This window comes from Ictalurus punctatus, chromosome 3 (genome assembly GCF_001660625.3).
Source record: "Ictalurus punctatus breed USDA103 chromosome 3, Coco_2.0, whole genome shotgun sequence".
NCBI lineage: Eukaryota > Metazoa > Chordata > Actinopteri > Siluriformes > Ictaluridae > Ictalurus > Ictalurus punctatus.
Window position 1 is genome coordinate 7,881,720 of NC_030418.2, and position 18,649 is coordinate 7,900,368.

The following is an 18,649-nucleotide window of genomic DNA, read 5'->3' on the forward strand; positions in this document are numbered from 1 at the left end:
TTCTTTATGTATTGAACACACTTGTGGTTTTGAATGTAGTCTCGTGCTGCAGTCTTGTGATGGGCCTCGAGAAATCCTGCGTCATCGGTGTAGTTCCTGTACTTATCCACTAGAGGGTGTGTTTTCATTATTAATATACTGTATACAGTCGATTTGCCTCAAACTGCGACGTGGAAAGTTTGAAAGTGTATGCTACGTGACAACATCACGAGGGCCTAACGTCCACATTATACATGCTACACGCTGTTCACTGGACCATGTGTGTGAAGAGTAAGACTCTTGAAGTGTATAATAAAGGTTAATGCACTGAAGTACAGGAGAAAGAAGCGGTGAACGCGATGGACGGAGCAGTGGCTGTTCTTTTAATCTCTCTCGCGATGTTTGTGGGATGTTTTCTCCTCGGACTCATTCCATTACTGGTCAACTTTTCCCAGGTAAGTACAAACATGTCAGTCAACATTTCTATCTAAAGCAGTAGTGTTTCTCAGAAGAAGGCGCTGCTGCCGCTGTGGTCTTGTCTATACTTTCATACTAATATGACTTATTATTCAGTGTGCATTTCTGGACACGGTCTTAAATTAAACTTCATCCTCACAAAATAGCAACAATTTTAATGCTTGTGTATTTCACAATAAGAGTGTACTCAAACTCTCGAGGTCTCTAGGCTCACAGGAATTTGGACTTTTGGCTTGGTTTTTTGTTGTTGTTTTTAAATAAAGTTTGTACATGATCTCTAATAATCTATGTAACGATTGGTATATATCTCAGGAAAGAATACAAATTTATATGAATTGATTATAAATATAATGAACGTGCTTAACATTAAAAAAAAAAATGTATCCACACCCTAACAGGAGAAACAGCAGTTTATTACTGTGCTGGGGGCGGGGCTTTTGTGTGGCACCGCCCTCGCGATTATTATTCCGGAGGGGGTGGAGCTACTGGAGGGGTCATCCAGAGGTGAGGAAATTCTACTTGAACTCAACCGCAGATCCAGAATTAATCCAAACTTTTACTCAGGTGCTACTTATTACTGGAAATCCACTTGTACTCGAAGAAAACTGAGAGAAGTCTATATTTTTGCTGCTGCTAAATCAATGTTTTGATCAACCTGTTAAAGTATCGCGTTGATTCATCAGTCATTTGTGCCTGTGTTTAAAACTATCTGATCCCACCTGCGAACTGATACTCAGTATGGTCCTCTATGTGTTGTTCATTGTTATTTCTAGGGATGCATCTGAACTGATGCTGGTATTATTTGTATCAGTCCAGTACTCTGCTAAATTACTCCTACTTTTAAAAAATGCCCCACTATCAACATTTGATACTACATGATACTGTGTGCGTGAGCCTGGTTTACCTTGCAAACTCCATACTGTGGTCTACGATAGAGGTCGACCGATAGTGGGTTTAACCGATACAGAGAACTAAGTCGGGTGGTACCTGCCGATAACCGATTAATCAACTGAAAGTTTTTCAAATTGATTTTATTGCAAATATAAAATTTGTACCATGAAAAGGTATTGTACATGTTTTTTTAAAAGAAAATTATATATATATAATTAATATATATTAAAGTAAATAAAAGATATACACTCAAACTGAACCAAAAAGTAACACTCCAGATAACAAATAAAAATAGACACATCCAAAATGAATTTAAAAAAAAAACGTTTTGAATAACACAATAATATTTGTTAGTGATGGTTTTTATTTTGCCTCTAGAGGCCACTCTCGTACTGTATAATGACAGCGGATCTTCTCAGCCGCAATGGACACCACTGGGAAAAACTATTGGTGTGGATTTTTGCCCATAACTGATAGGTACAGCAATCAGTTATCAGTGCAGATTAATCGGGAAAAACGATCAATCGGTTGACCTCTAATCTACAAAACTATAAAGAGGACCTACTCTAGCATCCTGCAATAGAAGAAACCTTATAAATCATCTTGTGGTGTTTAAACAGTATTTTGTAGAGAGCGTAAGGGAAACCGAGCACTCCGAGCTGTATGAGTGAGCGTGGTCATTTAAAAATTAACACCACGTGACATGAATTGTGTGTACATAAAGTAGGGCTGCATAATTAATCGAATATCAATTGCGATTACATTTTTGACTGCCCACGACTAAATGAACATGATCGACTGCGATATTGATGTTTAAAGTTCGTCCTCTGCTAATAGAAAACTCTGCTGCAGATCAAATCAAGTGCTTCCTACACTTACAGCCAATCACCATAGAGTGGCGCAGGTATGACGTCATTTTGTAGTGCCAAAACCCCGAAACGGAGTTAGCATTTTAGCCCTCAAGCTGCCAGCTTCACCTCGAGCTCCAGCACTTTGTGTGAGGGGAAATCATGACATTAACATGATGTTAAAGTGGCATTATAGAGGTTGTCAGGGACATTAACATCATCACACTGAACAGGAAAAAACTTTGCAGGTAAACTCAGGGCTTTACAGTGCGACCATTTCACTCGCATTTACGACTGAAAAGTATTTTGTGCGACTGTGAATAAATATTTATTCGCACCAGTGCTAGTGACCTGTTCGGAGTTGTATAATACAATCGGAATAAAAACTACAGGAAGTCCAAAATGCATCTACAGTTACTTTCACACTGCTTTTCATCACCTCAGTCAACCGAACAAATATGGAAATACTACAAAGGAGCCATTATGATGACAAGTAACTCTGTACATCATCTGCTTCTCTCAACTTCCCAATCTCACAAACCGCCATCTTTTATTGATCCTGCAAAATGACCTGAACTTGCACCTGCTCATGTAGACACAGCGGCTTCACGCGGAGTAAATTAATAATAAAGCTAACGCTACAAGGTGGGTTTAATTCAAACTCTTCATTAAAAAATTCCTCACCAATCATAAGCAAGAGTAGCAACTGTTCAGTCTGTAAACATACAGTATGCTGCAGCTCTCCTTCACCAACTCTAATTCACTTCATTTAAACTCACGGTTGCCAGATATCACTACAAAAGATTGGTATCTGGATCGGTATCAGCTGTAAAAATCCTGATCGGTGCGTCCCTAATGAACACCATTAAACTAAAGCGCTTTGCATCTGACGGGTAAATGAACTCAACCCAATCACATCCTATATGAGATTATTCAGACATCTACACAATATACACAGAGCGGTTGGAGAACTGACTCCAGCCCAGAACCATGACAGTGGAAAATGTCTAATAGTGTAGCTTTAAATATATTTAAGAGGAGCAAACTTCAAACACTGAACATTGATGTTTATTGTATTTGTTTACAAGGTGGAACAAGTTAACGGTTGTTTTTTGCATACAGTCTGTAAATTAACTGAAAATATTAAATTTAGTTTATCGGAAGGTAAATTAATGTGTCATGGCTCACACTATGTTCCTAAATTCTGTCATAATTGACCAGCTCAAGTTTTCTCATGCCTACTTGTGTGTTATATTGTGACAGGAGAAAACCTAATAAATGTGAAAGTGCAATAAAAATATGTTGTCACTAAAATCAATTAATAATCGTGATAAATAATTGAGATCTCAATATTGATCAAAATAATCAGGATTATCATTTTGACCATAATCGTGCAGTCCTAACACAAAGGCATTCACTAACATAGAGCAGTGAATTGAGCAGACAGAGAACCTGTTGCATGTGAGAGCATTTAACTTCTGCGAGCACTGAGCACCAAGACATGCACTTTTTTCCCCATTCACTTTCCCATCATCTACTCTCAGGGTGCAGTTCATGGCATATTTCACACATTTTAAATGACCATGCTTACAGATTGCGCTTCATGCTCAGGTTGTGTCCTCACGCTCTCTCTTATAGATACTGTTTAAACGTCATGACATCTTGGATAAATCTCAGCATAAGTTCATTGCTAAATAAAATGTTCCATGATGCTCCTGATTGATTAATACTAAGCTATAATATGTCTGTACTGCATCTAGAGCCACCTGCTGCTCCAACTATGCATTATTAATAGTTTATTCATGTTTTTACGGTTTCACCCTGCAGATTCATTTTGCTCGGTTGTAACTGCTAAGCTGAATGCCTCCGATTTGAATTCTACTCTCAAGTCTTCCAGAGAGAAAAGATTGCGTCCGCATGTCTTCATTGGAGCATCACTGGTCCTGGGGTTCACGTTGATGTTTGTGGTTGATCAGATTGCTGACTACTACTCTGCACACGGTAAACAGCACGAGTTACTACTAGTTTCCTACATGTCTGTCATTGAGATTTTTTTTTTTTAAGAAGCTTCTGCTACATATTCATGTTTATCTTGCTATAATACAAGAGCGCTAAGTGATCATTAGGTCATTTTTAATAGGGATGCACCGAAATGAAAATTCTTGGCCGAAACCGAATATAATGAAAAACTTGGCTGAAGGCCGAATACCGAACACGTTTTTTCCCATTAATTTTGCCATTTTTTTCACCATTGCATAAATTAAATAGTCAAAATGTGCTTTTTACTATTTTGCCTTCTTTTCAAAGAAAAAAATTAAATTGCAAAAACTACAATTTCAAAATATTTAACACTGAACATTTTTTTTCATTCCAGCAGGCATAGGCTACCAACAAGGCACAGTATAACTTTAAATAAATAAATGAGTAAAATAAAAATATCTTGATGTGGTCATCTTTGAGCCCCCCTTGAATAGCCTATGTTAGGCCTATAACTGACTGCTGAAAGACTGTAACACTCTGTAACCTACAACAAAAAAGTGCATTGACGAGTGCAGAAAATGGTTCTATCCGGTTCTGTACGGCTGATTACATTGAGGATATATACGGCTCGCGTCCCTGTACACCTCGCGGAGTATTATAGTATATATAGGATTTGTCTGACTGCCCTTAAATAAATACGTCTTTACCTGCTTCCGTACTCTACTCCCTTACGTCTCGCGACGTAACAGAAACAAAACAAACGCACAGTAAACATCCGAAGAGCACGCAGCTCATGCATGCGCGCGCCCCCTCATCGAAGTCGTGACATTTGTGCGTCTCACTCTGGTTGCTAGGCTATTTGGTCGCGTCATCAAACACGTCATTGTTCGGTCAAATTTATTCGGCCTTTTCACTTATTTTCGGCCGAATAATTTCGCTTGCCGAACATTCGGTGCATCCCTAATTTTTAAGCCTGTAAGATCAAATGTATTTAAAATCCTCCTGTATTAGATTTGAGTGAAATGGTTGAACCATTACCTACAGCATCTAAAACATTGAATCAATTTAATAACAGGACATTGTCAATATTTATGTTTTACTAAAAATCAGAGTTGGTTTCCTTAATGTAGTTTCAGTTTGTTTATTCTTGATCCAAATCGTTTGAGAAACCAACAGATAATACAGGCAGTACAAGTATAACAGTATTCCTTCTATGCCTCCCTTTCTAGTTGCCCGTGCAAGTGTATACAGTGGCAGTACCACAGCAACTCTGGGTCTCCTCATTCACGCAGCAGGTACTGTCAACAAATATTTCATTTCCTTTTAGACCTGACAAATAATAATAATAATAATAATAATAATAATAAATAAATAAATAAATAATAATAATAATAATAATAATAATAATAATAATAATAATAATACACTTCCTGATAATATAGCGATTTATATGGACGGTGGGTTGGGTTTCCAGCCTGCGTGTGTTTCTTTGTCCCAGACAGAAAGTTCCAGGCCACAGGAGATAAGCAATCTTCAGAAATCTGACACTTTCTGGATACCAGGACTCGATCTTGCTGAAATATATTCCCTATTTTTGCTTTACATTTATTAACCATATTCTTATTGTGCGCTGATATATCAACCTGGGTTAGAGAGAAATACACCCCAAACAGTCTCGTACTTGTTAGAACATCATGGAAGAAATCCTTATCACTAAAAGTGATACTGATGGAAACGACTTAATTTTTTATATCTCCTTTGTCTTTAACCCGCTACGTACTGTAGAGGAGAAGAAAGCCCAATGAGCTCACCTCCTTTACCCACAGTATGCTACAAGCTATTAGTTATAGCACCTGCATAGAATATAGTTTGCCACAAACAATAATAAATTAAAAAAAAGCAAAATTATGAACTCTTGATATATGTAAATCTTTTATATGTTTATATATTACTTTAATAGGAACACCTGTACACCTGCTCATTTGTGCAATGATCTGATAATGTGCAGCAGCACAATGTATAAAATCATGCAGATACAGGTCAAGAGCTTCAGATGATCTTCACATCCGACATTAGAATGTGGAAAAACGTGACTTTGACCATGGCGTGAGTATTTCAGAAACTGATTTTCATGTACGACTGTCTCTAGACTTTATACTGAATGGTGAAAAAGGCGTCCAGTGAGCAGCGGTTCTGTGGAATTGTTGATGAGAGAGATCCGAGGACAATGGTCAGACTTGTTTGAGTTGACAGGAATTCTATGTTAACTCAAATAAGCACTCTTTACAACTGTAGTGAGCATAAAAGCATCTCAAGAAGCACAACACGCTTGAGGCAGATATGAAAACGACAGCAGAAGATTCGAGTCCTATCAGCGAAGAGTCACTGAAACTGGCCAGCTGAAGATTGGATAAGACCAAGCAACATTTTTCCAGTCTTCATGTCAGATACTCAAACCATGCCACGGTTAAAGTCACTGAGATCACGTTTTTTCCTTCATTCTGATGTTTGGTGTGAACATTACCCGAAGCTCTTGACTTGTATCTTGATGATTTTATGCATTGCGCTGCATCAACATGATTGCCTGCAGGTGTTCCTATTAAAGTGGTCAGTGATTGTATATTTGTAATACGTTACGGACAGGCCAATTTCCAGTTTCAGTGGTTAATGAGGTGTATACCTGTCTGTCTCTCTGTAGCTGATGGTATATCTCTAGGTGCAGCTGTTGCATCGTCTCAAGTGTCAGTTCAGGTCATTGTCTTCTTTGCTGTGATTTTGCACAAGGTAAGACTACCTTAATCATTATGTTCTCCCAGGGGCAAAAAAAAAACTTACAGTTTTAACTACAAATACTTTTTCTTGCTTAATTTCTCAAAAGAACTCAAATACCTATTTTCTATAAACCATATTTACATTTATGCTTCGGGTCATTTAAGCAGAGAGAAAAAGTAATTCATAAATATAGGATTTCCAAATAAATGCTAGGAGATTATTTCTATAAAATGAGAGATGGTGTGAGTCAGCATGACCTGGAAATCAGGACATACTCATACTAGTCACTAAGTAGTGAATAGAACACCAGAGTTTTGGTTTTGTCCATATTGTAAGAATTTCACAAACTCATCTCTACCTTGCTAACAAAGCTTTTCTGTCTTCTGAACTTATTCAGAGTTGAGCTAGTGCTCATAGTGAAACTTTAATACCGAAACTGTGCACATCGCTATTCAGACTTCAGGTGTAACTTTAGAATTAAGTGCAATTCAGAGAGTTACGTACACTGCTTAGAGTTTCTGATGCGCTGGATCAGATCTGTCATACTGAAATTTGTTTTGGACTGTACATGCACTCAAATACTGTGGAATGCCATTTGAGAGTCTATAGAAAATTAAACATTTCAACTTTGTACGACACTTATTCTTTCATTAATAGTGTTGTAAATCACACCGAGGAGACAGCATCTTATCTCAAGGATAAAGAAGTGAATTAACTTGAAATGTAGCAGATGAATGCTTGTTCAGGTCATCCTTCTAACCCTGGTTCCGTTTTCTTTACAGGAGAGTGTATCACGTTAACCATTGACATGACTTGACTACGTTTACATACACATCAATATTCCCATATTAATCGGAATATTAGCAGCATTCGAATTAGTATCGAGTCACGTAAATGCTGCAATCCGATTCAGATTAAGACAACATTAGGATTCCCACACCTGGGATATGTGTGTTTTAATCGGAAATTTGTCGCATGTGAACACCTTATTCAGAAAATCTACTGAAAGGAGATACAGTATCTCACAAAAGTGAGTACACCCCTCACATTTTTGTAAATATTTGATTTCAATCTTTTCATGTGACAACACTGAAGAAATGACACTTTGCTACAATGTAAAGTAGTGAGTGTACAGCTTGTGTAACAGTGTAAATTTGCTGTCCCCTCAAAATAACTCAACACACAGCCATTAATGTCTAAACCGCTGGCAACAAAAGTGAGTACACCCCTAAGTGAAAACGTCCAAATTGGGCCCAAAGTGTCAATATTTTGTGTGGCCACATTATTTTCCAGCACTGCCTTAACCCTCTTGGGCATGGAGTTCACCAGAGCTTCACAGGTTGCCACTGGAGTCCTCTTCCACTCCTCCACGACGACATCACGGAGCTGGTGGATGTTAGAGACCTTGTGCTCCTCCACCTTCCGTTTGAGGATGCCCCACAGATGCTCAATAGGGTTTAGGTCTGGAGACATGCTTGGCCAGTCTCTCACCTTCACCCTCAGCTTCTTTAGCAAGGCAGTGGTCATCTTGGAGGTGTGTTTGGGGTCATTATCATGCTGGAATACTGCCCTGCGGCCCAGTCTCCGAAGGGAGGGGATCGTTCTCTGCTTCAGTATGTCACAGTACATGTTGGCATTCATGGTTCCCTCAATGAACTGTAGCTCCCCAGTGCCGGCAGCACTCATGCAGCCCCAGACCATGACACTCCCACCACCATGCTTGACTGTAGGCAAGACACACTTGTCTTTTACCTGTCTCCTCACCTGGTTGCCGCCACCCACGCTTGACACCATCTGAACCAAATAAGTTTATCTTGGTCTCATCAGACCACAGGACATGGTTCCAGTAATCCATGTCCTTAGTCTGCTTGTCTTTAACTGTTTGCGGGCTTTCTTGTGCATCATCTTTAGAAGAGACTTCCTTCTGGGACGACAGCCATGCAGACCAATTTGATGCAGTGTGCGGCGTATGGTCTGAGCACTGACAGGCTAACCCCCCACCCCTTCAGCCTCTGCAGCAATGCTGGCAGCACTCATACGTCTATTTCCCAAAGACAACCTCTGGATATGACGCTGAGCACGTGCACTCAACTTCTTTGGTCGACCATGGCGAGGCCTGTTCTGAGTGGAACCTGTCCTGTTAAACCGCTGTATGGTCTTGGCCACCGTGCTGCAGCTCAGTGTCAGGGTCTTGGCAATCTTCTTATAGCCTAGGCCATCTTTATGTAGAGCAACAATTCTTTTTTTCAGATCCTCAGAGAGTTCACTGCCATGATGAGGTGCCCTGTTGAACTTCCAGTGACCAGTATGAGGGAGTGTGAGAGCGATGACACCAAATTTAACACACCTGCTCCACATTCACACCTGAGACCTTGTAACACTAACAAGTCACATGACCCCGGGGAGGGGAAATGGCTAACTGGGCCCAATTTGGACATTTTCACTTAGGGGTGTACTCACTTTTGTTGCCAGTGGTTTAGACATTAATGGCTGTGTGTTGAGTTATTTTAAGGGGACAGCAAATTTACACTGTTACACAAGCTGTACACTCACTGCTTTACATTGTAGCAAAGTGTCATTTCTTCAGTATTGTAACATGAAAAGATTGAAATCAAATATTTACAAAAATGTGACGGGTGTATTCACTTTTGTGAGATACTGTATATGCGCACGCTCATTCTGCAAGGAATTGTGGGTGCTAACAAATGCTTAGCTGTAGGCTTGATATTTAGGAATGGCAACATAGGCATACTTATGGCAACAGTGTATACAGGAATATTCTGATCCCCGTACGCATATAAACATCATATTCGAAATATGGCTGCAACTCGAATATAGACCTTAAACGGAATTTGATGTGTATGTAAACGTAGTCATTGACTCAAAATGGGAAATTAAAAGTGTGATTAAATATCCTGTGTGCACATTATATAATTTCACAACCTAAATTTGTATCTCACAGCTTCATTAAGTTGTGCACACAATTAACTGCCAACGCACAATATGCTTAAATAATAAGACGCGCTGGATCGAGTGCTATTTTAGAATCTACCCAGTCATGACGGTGGACGTCACAATTGTTAAACTAAACCAAATTTGCAGTGATTACTGTGAGAATGCAATGTTTATTTCAGTGCTTGCCAACTTCTTATTTATATATCATCTAATTAGTCACTATTTCATCATCTCGTATTCGGTCCTCGTTTACTATCCCTGATAGAATGGTTTAAAGGCATGCGCTTTTGCTCAAATCTGGTGGTTTATGCACTAGTGAAAAACCCCATCTCAGACACCTCTACTCAAGAAAAATCTGGCAACCTCAGAAAGCGTGGATTACACACAGTTTATTTGATGATCTGATCACCGCACCCAGGATGTTGACTTAAAGCGGCTGCGTAACCTGGTGCTGAATACGAGTAACTTTCGGACTTGCACCAACTCGTTCTTCCCTTTCTCTCCAGGCTCCAGCTGCGTTCGGTCTCGTCTCGTTCCTCATGCACGCAGGTTTGGAGAGAAGCACAGTTCAGAAGCATTTGCTGGCGTTTTCATGTGCAGCTCCTCTGACTGCGATCAGCACTTACTTCATCCTGCTTGCGGTAAGACATCTAATGTGGCATTAATATGTTCTGGTGGGGTTTTTTCTACATGTGTAGTCTATGAAGGAGAGCTGGCTTCAGATAAGCAGGTCTTTTGGTATTAGACAGAAATTTAGTTTGTCTTTTGCGATATCTTTAGTTATGTTAGAAATAAATGTATAATATAAGTAGTTTTTCTACATTTTTCCTTTATTCTTTTTATGTGTGGCTCTGCACATAACGCATCATTACCAGTCTAGCTCACGGTGGTGAATAATAATAATAATCTTTTTTGTTTTAACCTGTGTAGTCGGGTGGATCGACAGAGCACCGTCTCAGTGCGACAGGAATTGGCATGCTGGTCTCCGCTGGGACTTTCCTTTACGTGGCTACGGTGCATGTACTGCCTGAGATTAACAGCAGAGGACAGCAGCGATCCAGTCACACTCACCACCATGCAGGCACAGGAATATACCATCACGCAGGACTCGGGTTAATGGAAAGCATCACTCTGGTCGCAGGAGCTGGACTTCCTGTGCTCTTAGCCCTCGGCCTACCTGATGAATGAAGAGTTGTTACGTTGCCAAACGTTATTTCTGGGATGGAATGTGTTTTAAATGCATTTTAGACTTGATAATGCTCAATGAGTATGAATATTTATGATTCTTGTCTTTGGGTTTTTTTCCCCACTTTGCCAATCCCTAAACCAGCATTACAGGAACATGGTACTGAGTTTTTTTTATTTATCAAGTGCACTAGCCCTATTTATTTCCACTATCAAAATCATTTGCACTGTTGTCCAGGAATACAAAAACAATAAACACATTATTCATATTTATTTGTATCCTGCATATTTTACAGGATTGGTCATCATTTAAAACTGTGTAGTGATTCCTGAGTCTTCTTTTACTACTTTTTTTAATTTCACATTAAATTTCCATAGCTGAACTCCGCTCCACAGTGCTATACAAAAGTACAATGAAAGTTTCCTGAAGAGTTAATGTACTGCATTTAATGAAATTAACCAAGAACGAAGAGGCACAGTATGCAGTAGAACACGTGAAAACATTGAGCTTGAACCCAAACACTATAATTGTTTTGTAGATGTTGAAGAACCTTGTTCTGTATAGTATTTCAGCAATATTCTGGACAATTTTGCACAGCTGGGACTGTGTTAATATAAATTATATTTTAAAATCTAATGCAATGATAATACATTATGTTCTTTATGTAAAAAAAAAAAAAAAAAAAAGTTGAATTCATCCATCCAACCATTTTCTGTACCACTTATCCTACAAAGGAACTCCTGGTGCTTATCGCAGGGCCCTCAGCTCACAAGGCAGGGGACACACTAGAGGGGGTTCCAACCCACTGCAGGGCACAATCACACATGTACTACTACAGACAATTTGGAAATTCCGGTCAGCCTACAACATGTCTTTAGACTGGGGAAGCACAGGGGAGAACATGCACACAGGCCAGACGTGGGATTTGAACCCCCAACCCCAGAGCTGCGAGTCAAACGTGCAAACCATTAAGGCACCATACCCCTGTTTAATTCATTTGAATGCTTGAACATTCATTCATCTTCAGTAAATGCTTTTCCAGAACAAAATCTGGAAAAAATGGACATGAGGCAGGAGTACATGCTGGATGGGACATGTAGAAGAGGAAACCCACACGGGGGGAGAGGGCATGGGGACACTGCTGTCTCTAATTCTTCCCCACGTGCAATTTTCATATCAGATAGGGCTCTGTCCTGTCTGCTTTGATTTTGGACTAAACAGTTTGGCCACATAAATGGTTTTGATAGAAAGAAGACTAGATAACCAAAGCACCAGTTTGTATTAAATACATGACTCAAGTATATGGAATAAGGAAGTGTTCAGAATACCGCACTCTTCAGTACACACCACGTAATACAAACAAATAGCCAACTCGGGACAACCTGAGATTTTCTTCAATGCATTCCCATTCATTGTTATTTTTTGTTGTCCCCCCCCTCCCAAGCTTCTCAAACACTGTCTACATTCTAGATAAGTGAGTAAATTTGTCCCACCTACTGGAAGAGCATATGAGATTTTCCTAAATTGTATGACCCAAATAGATGAAAGCTGTTTATTATTACAACTTGATTCATAAGTGTTTACGCTTGCACAGTTCCTCTCTCTGACATCAAGGCTTTCCTTTTCCATGCTTCCTGATTTAGATGCTGCTGGGGCTAAGAGATCAACAACGCATTTGGTGCTTGAATAGTTTCGTGAAACGCTTTCTATTTCCAGCCTGAACATGCACGCCTGTATAACAGCTGTACTACAACCAGCTTTAACATTCACACCATTCATGCACCATGTGAGATTACATCAATAGCTTCAACAGAAAAATGACTGGACAAAAGGTGAGAAGGTTAGGCGTTAATGCAAGGTCAGTTTCTTCAACTATATTCATAATTACTGTACAAGCATAAAGATTTTAGCGCCCTTAAGCCAGGCAAAGTTGTTTTAGGTAATGGGTCACATTACACTTTATCCATCGTCAAGTAGGCTGCAACAAAGAGATTTTATGGATTGAACATACAGTCAGGTCTAAAAATATGTGTACACTGACAAAGGTAATTTTAAATTTAGCTGTCCACCACAGTATATTGGACTGAATGATCAAAACAAATCCATCAGAGAGATGAACACACTCGAGGCGGTAGATGCATCTGTGTCAAAGTCAACAATCAACAGAAGGCTTCACTGGAGGAAGTGCAGAGGGTTTACCTCAAGCTGTAATCCACTGGTAAGCATCAAAATCAGAAAGAAAAAAAAAAAGACTTGTACAACTTGTACCAGAGTGACTTTAAGAGAAGAGTATGGACAAGGGGAGGTTCATGATCTGAAGCATAACGTTATGCATGAGCATGTATCTCTGTCAGTGGAACTGGTTCCCTTGTATTTATTGATGAGCCCAAGACTTATTTAAGGCAAATAAATTTAAGTGGAATGTTCTGCAGTGGCCAAGTCAGTCAACCTGACCTGAATACAACTGACTTGCATTTCAATTGCTGAAGGCAAAATGAGGCCAAGAACGAACCGGAACTGAAGACAGCTGCAGTAAAGACCTGGCAGTGCATCACCAATGAAGTAACCCAGCATCTGGTGAGGTCTGTGGGTTCCAGACAGAGTTCAGGTAGTTACTGACTGCAAAGGATTTGCTACCAAGTATTAAAAATGGCGATTTAATACATCATTATGTTAGTCTGTTCAATTAGTTTTGCTCCCTTAAAAAAATGGAGAACACGCGCACACACACACACACATATATATACATACATACATATATACACATACATACATATACATACATATATATATATATATATATATATATATATATATATATATATATAAGAGAGAGATACATAGTATCTCACAAAAGTGAGTACACCCCTCACATTTTTGTAAATATTTGATTATATCTTTTCATGTGACAACACTGAAGAAATGACACTTTGCTACAGTGTAAAGTAGTGAGTGTACAGCTTGTGTAACAGTGTAAATTTGCTGTCCCCTCAAAATAACTCAACACACAGCCATTAATGTCTAAACCGCTGGCAACAACAGTGCCAGCGGTTATATATAATATATATATAAAATAAAATGACCTCCCTCAGACAGAAAACCAAAGACCCTTTTAGGCTTCCTAATTGCCTGTGTACAATAAACATATCTTCATAATTAACACCTTGTAACTTTTATAGTAATACAAAGCTACATTCAGTTATATATAGATCATATCCACATGCCTGCGTGTGATTACATGGACAGTAAATGGATATTGAAAGCAGCCATCTGTCTCATCGTACCTTAAGCACGGAGTTTGTCTGCACTTTACTACTTCTTCCATTCTATCAAACCCCAGTCACAGCATGACCCCCTGCTGTAAATCTCCAGATGTGGAAAGTTGCTCTGGAAAGGTTTTAATACATCAGCTCTGCTCTTGAAATCTGTTTAACTGCTTAGTTTGAAGGGTTCGAAAAAGATCATAGCTTTCATAACTACACACATCGACATTAATTTAGCAGACAATTCAGCTCAGCTTTTATTGAAGACACTCAGGCCAAGCGCCACCAAAGCAGCATGGCCATCCAGTGTGCTGAATCACTGGCAAGATTAAAATAAAAGTCATTATGACAAAAGTTGTTACATTATCATGCTGACATTTTCACCCTAATCCTCACCCATCACCTCTATAGAGCATGTGTGCACACCACACACAGGAGTACAAGAGAAGAACAGAAACTTTACTCATAATGGCACTTGTTAAACCACTTGTCTCATACGTAACTCCGATTCAAAACAGCAATCTTGGCACGCTAACAATAAAGGTCTGGCAGACATGAGACAGAAGGTCTTACCAAAATAATTTCAGGGAACAAAGTCATTCTGGTTGCTTGCATGCACTTTCCCAAAACTGAGACACTTTCATTTTAACTGTGGTATGCTGACGATGTTGGTAATGCAGAACCAAATGTCCCATCTCTTAAAATTTTATTTACTAATTACATAAATGTATTTACCCCAAACATTACTGATGTAATTGGGGGAAAAAAGAAAAAAGTTCCAGTACTCCGTTAAAGCTTTATGCCCTTCATTACTAAACCAAACAAAAACACCTATACTAAACCAATATGTTATACACGTATAAATTAAAGAAAAAAAAATACAATTTTAAATGCATTAAAAATAAATCTGTGGTTTCAACTGACCACATGCAGTTACAGGACAAATATACATGTTGCCTGTTTCTTCATCAGCACAAGCATGACTCCTGTTAAAAGTAGTGTAAGAAACTACTGATTTGCTTGTATTTCCTCATTTGTAAGTTGCTTTGGATAAAAGCGTCCGCTAAATGAATAAATATAAATGTACTGCCCTTGTTGGGTTTTTTTTTTTAAGCGGGGTTCTACATTAATACCATCACTTCTTAAAAATAACAATGTTAAATATAAAAGACTAAAATACAACGGAACACATTCTATAAAACAAATGATTCCGTGATCCTTCTATTACTATTTCAAACTGAAGAAAAGTACTAAAACCAAAATCGATAACCAACCCCAGGAAGAACGAGTGGAAAAATACAAGCTAATAAATTGCTTTTTTGGCTTACACGATGGCTTTTTGATTGAACACTCTGTGGTGAAAAGTTCTCTTTCCATCACCATGTCTGTCCCAGGTTTCCATGAACACATGGACGCCAAGAACATGTTCTTCTGAATAAGTGATATTTTTCTCTGTATAGGCAGAGCGGTAGTTCTGTTGAACTCCGAAGCTTGGTTAAATTCGAAATCTGCGCGTTTCCAAATGGCAGTTTAGCAGTCTGGTAATGTTTCTGTCCTTCCCCACAGAAAGTGCTATACCGAGTAAAAGGTTCTAGATCATTGCCCTGAAGCCAAAGGACAGCGCAGCTCCCAGCGCCAGACCCAAAGACAGGAAGAAGGCCATGATGGCTCCGGCTGTCTCTGCTTCATGCTGGGCCACTTTCCTGTGGGACAAATTCAAAACAGCAAAATAATTACTACACATTCCACTTCCTGTGTATGTATGTATGTATGTATGTATGTATGGTGCTCTGTGGTGGAAATGGTGTTCCAGGCAGGATGTATTCCCAAGGCCTCACGCCTGGTGTTCCTAGGTGTCTGTCTAGTGTGTAAAACGGCCATTCTGAATTTGAAATCAGATGGCAGTGTGTGATCTATAATTCTAGTATAGTAAAATAAGTAAAGGTGGCCTTTCTTATTGGCCTAACACTTTCTACCAGTACGTTCTTTCTGTCTTGCTGCAGTAACTGCGCCTTCTCTCGGCTGACTGTTCAGACGGCTGTTAAACCTACTTGCCACTATTATATATAAAAGTAATTCAATTATAATTCTAATATTCAGTAGCTCTGACGTGAAAACCAAAGCTTTACTGCATATAACAGTGACGGCAGAAAACAATTACATCCTCAGAATCTTTTACAGCAGTACAGGTCATTACTGCTTTCACAAACGTTTACGTGCAAAAGTCTGCACACCTTTAGGCTACAATAAAACCGAAAACTGTTAGTTTTCACAGGTATTTCCTCATTATCCCAAGTAATAAAACTAGCATCTGCTAGCATATCACTTTTCTCTTTCTGAATGCCTTCTCTAAGAGAGTGTACACCTATTCTTTGCTTTTATAACTGTGTCTATATTTTATGTCCATTGAGCATTTTTTGGATCCTCTCAGCCTGCGGCAAATCACTCCTGCAAACCGAGATGGTCAAAGCAAACCTTTTCATCCCGTCATCGTCGTCGTCGCTATTGTGTTGCAGGATGCACTAGCACTTAATGTTAAAACTTTTTGGAATTGATTTCCCCGAAGATAAATTTGAGGATTTCCATTTGGTAACGAACCACCATTCAGGTCTTTCAGGTGTTGCACACAGCTGAACTACTCTGTGCATAGTAAGTGCCTTGAGATGATGCCTTGAACACTCCTTGAATGTGTACAGACTTGCCTCTGAAGTATCGGTGCTCATGTGGCTCGTTTTTATAAAACGAAAACAATTATGTTTTTGTATAAATAATATAAATATAAATAATTGACTAATAATAGGCACAATATACAAATTTGCCAACATGCAATGTGGCATATATATTAACAGTAAATTAACAGTAAGTAAGTATGTTAACAGTAAGCTTTGGTTGCTAAGCAACATAACAGGAAAAGATTAGGGTAATTTTATGGATAGATCGCTGACTATAGTGTAACTGGTTTTAAAGCCTGGAGCATTAATATAGTATTACCTTATTGTGATGCAGTCACAGGTGTGTCCATCTCGAGGATTTTACAACTGCTTTAAAAACGCAGTTCATCTAATCAGATTTTTGAAACGAAACTATCCGTTTTTGTAAAATAACATTTCTGACCATGAGAGTTCCCCGCAGTCTATAATTTGTTGTCTGTTCTTGTTTGTGTTTTTTTTTTTTTTGTAAGACGCTGCACTAGATCATGTATACGAGATGGTGTGAACTCTGCATACTCACTTAGGTCCAAAGCACATGCACAGGCTGGCCAGATAGCCGTTGCTGAACGAGAAGATGATCATGAAAACAATGTACCACGCGTCATGGGCGAACACAACGGGCAGGTTGCTCCTGGGTTGCACGTTACACAGAATGAAGAAGGGGACGAATACGACACGGAGGATCACCAGCACAGGCAGCAATTTGCTGTCTTTACCAGGCTGAGGAAACGGAGCACACAACCAATATTAAGACCACAGAGACACGGTGCTCTACAAAGTCATGCAAAGTCATCATTGATGCATACAGAATCTCTCGGCATAGAAGAAAATGTGCTCAAATGTTTAACGGACTGGATGAAAGTTATGTTAAAAAAAAAAAAAATTAGATATATTATTTTATTTATTTATTTACAAATCTAGAATAGTACAGAATTATCAAACAATTTTTGGGAAACACAATTACCACCCATTCCATTAAATATCTGAACATATAGTTTTCTCTGCAGTATTATTACAATCTCAACTAGCTTCTAATATTTAACTGAATGTATTTGTCTAACTGAACAAGATTCTACCACTCAAATTTCTTGGATTAAATTACTTTAAATGTCTGTGCAAACTCTACGGTCTGCTCACCATACTATCCATAACGGTTGCTCCTTGCCTGGCATTGGAGCCCTTGTTGTCCACCCCCCTCCGAGCCTTGACGCAGATACATGGCATTGTTTGGTGTGGAGAATAGGGTTTCCCTTTTGAGAAGCAGAGTAAAAGCTTTCCTCTTAACACTGCATCCTTAGTCTGCTCAGCCAAGTATTCTCTTCAGTCCTGCTCCTGGAGGTGTTACGGACTTGGGCATCAATATTACTCGCACATTACTTTATGCCCATTTTGCCCCGTTAATGACCGAAATGATTATCATTTCAGAGGCAGAATAGTCTTTAGTAAATAGAGCTGACCATTAAAAGTGAATATTCTTAAGTGTATCGCCGTGTGTTGTCTTAAGTGTTAGTCACATATGCAAAAGTAATACGTTTACCACCTTAACACACTCGGCTCCACTTTTATGCTATTGGAACAGACCTGGAA

General features: G+C 39.0%; 2 protein-coding genes across 9 annotated transcripts in view; one reads left to right on the forward strand and one right to left on the reverse strand.

Moving 5' to 3' along the window:
- Nucleotides 1-258: 258 nt before the first annotated feature.
- s39a9 (zinc transporter zip9) lies at nucleotides 259-11,357 on the forward strand. The gene is given in 7 exon segments (NM_001200431.2): nucleotides 259-434; nucleotides 855-960; nucleotides 4,023-4,196; nucleotides 5,405-5,470; nucleotides 6,874-6,959; nucleotides 10,409-10,543; nucleotides 10,833-11,357. Coding segments are annotated over 7 exon segments (921 nt in total). The 5' UTR covers nucleotides 259-338; the 3' UTR covers nucleotides 11,091-11,357.
- Nucleotides 11,358-14,583: 3,226 nt separating this feature from the next.
- Nucleotides 14,584-18,649, reverse strand: part of slc29a1a (solute carrier family 29 member 1a) — a 44,684-nt gene continuing 40,618 nt past the window's right edge. For 5 of the 8 annotated variants that reach the window (XM_053679506.1, XM_047154347.2, XM_047154344.2 and 2 more), the window contains exons 12-14: nucleotides 18,200-18,265; nucleotides 17,583-17,782; nucleotides 14,584-16,054 (exon numbers count right to left, since the gene is read on the reverse strand). In XM_053679506.1, the coding sequence (XP_053535481.1) occupies nucleotides 15,943-16,054; nucleotides 17,583-17,782; nucleotides 18,200-18,265 (378 nt within the window). In that variant the 3' untranslated portion in view covers nucleotides 14,584-15,942. Of the gene's footprint in view, nucleotides 16,055-17,582; nucleotides 17,783-18,199; nucleotides 18,313-18,649 lie in introns of those variants that run through there. The other 3 variants (XM_017463710.3, XM_017463707.3, XM_017463712.3) reach the window with 2 other exon arrangements.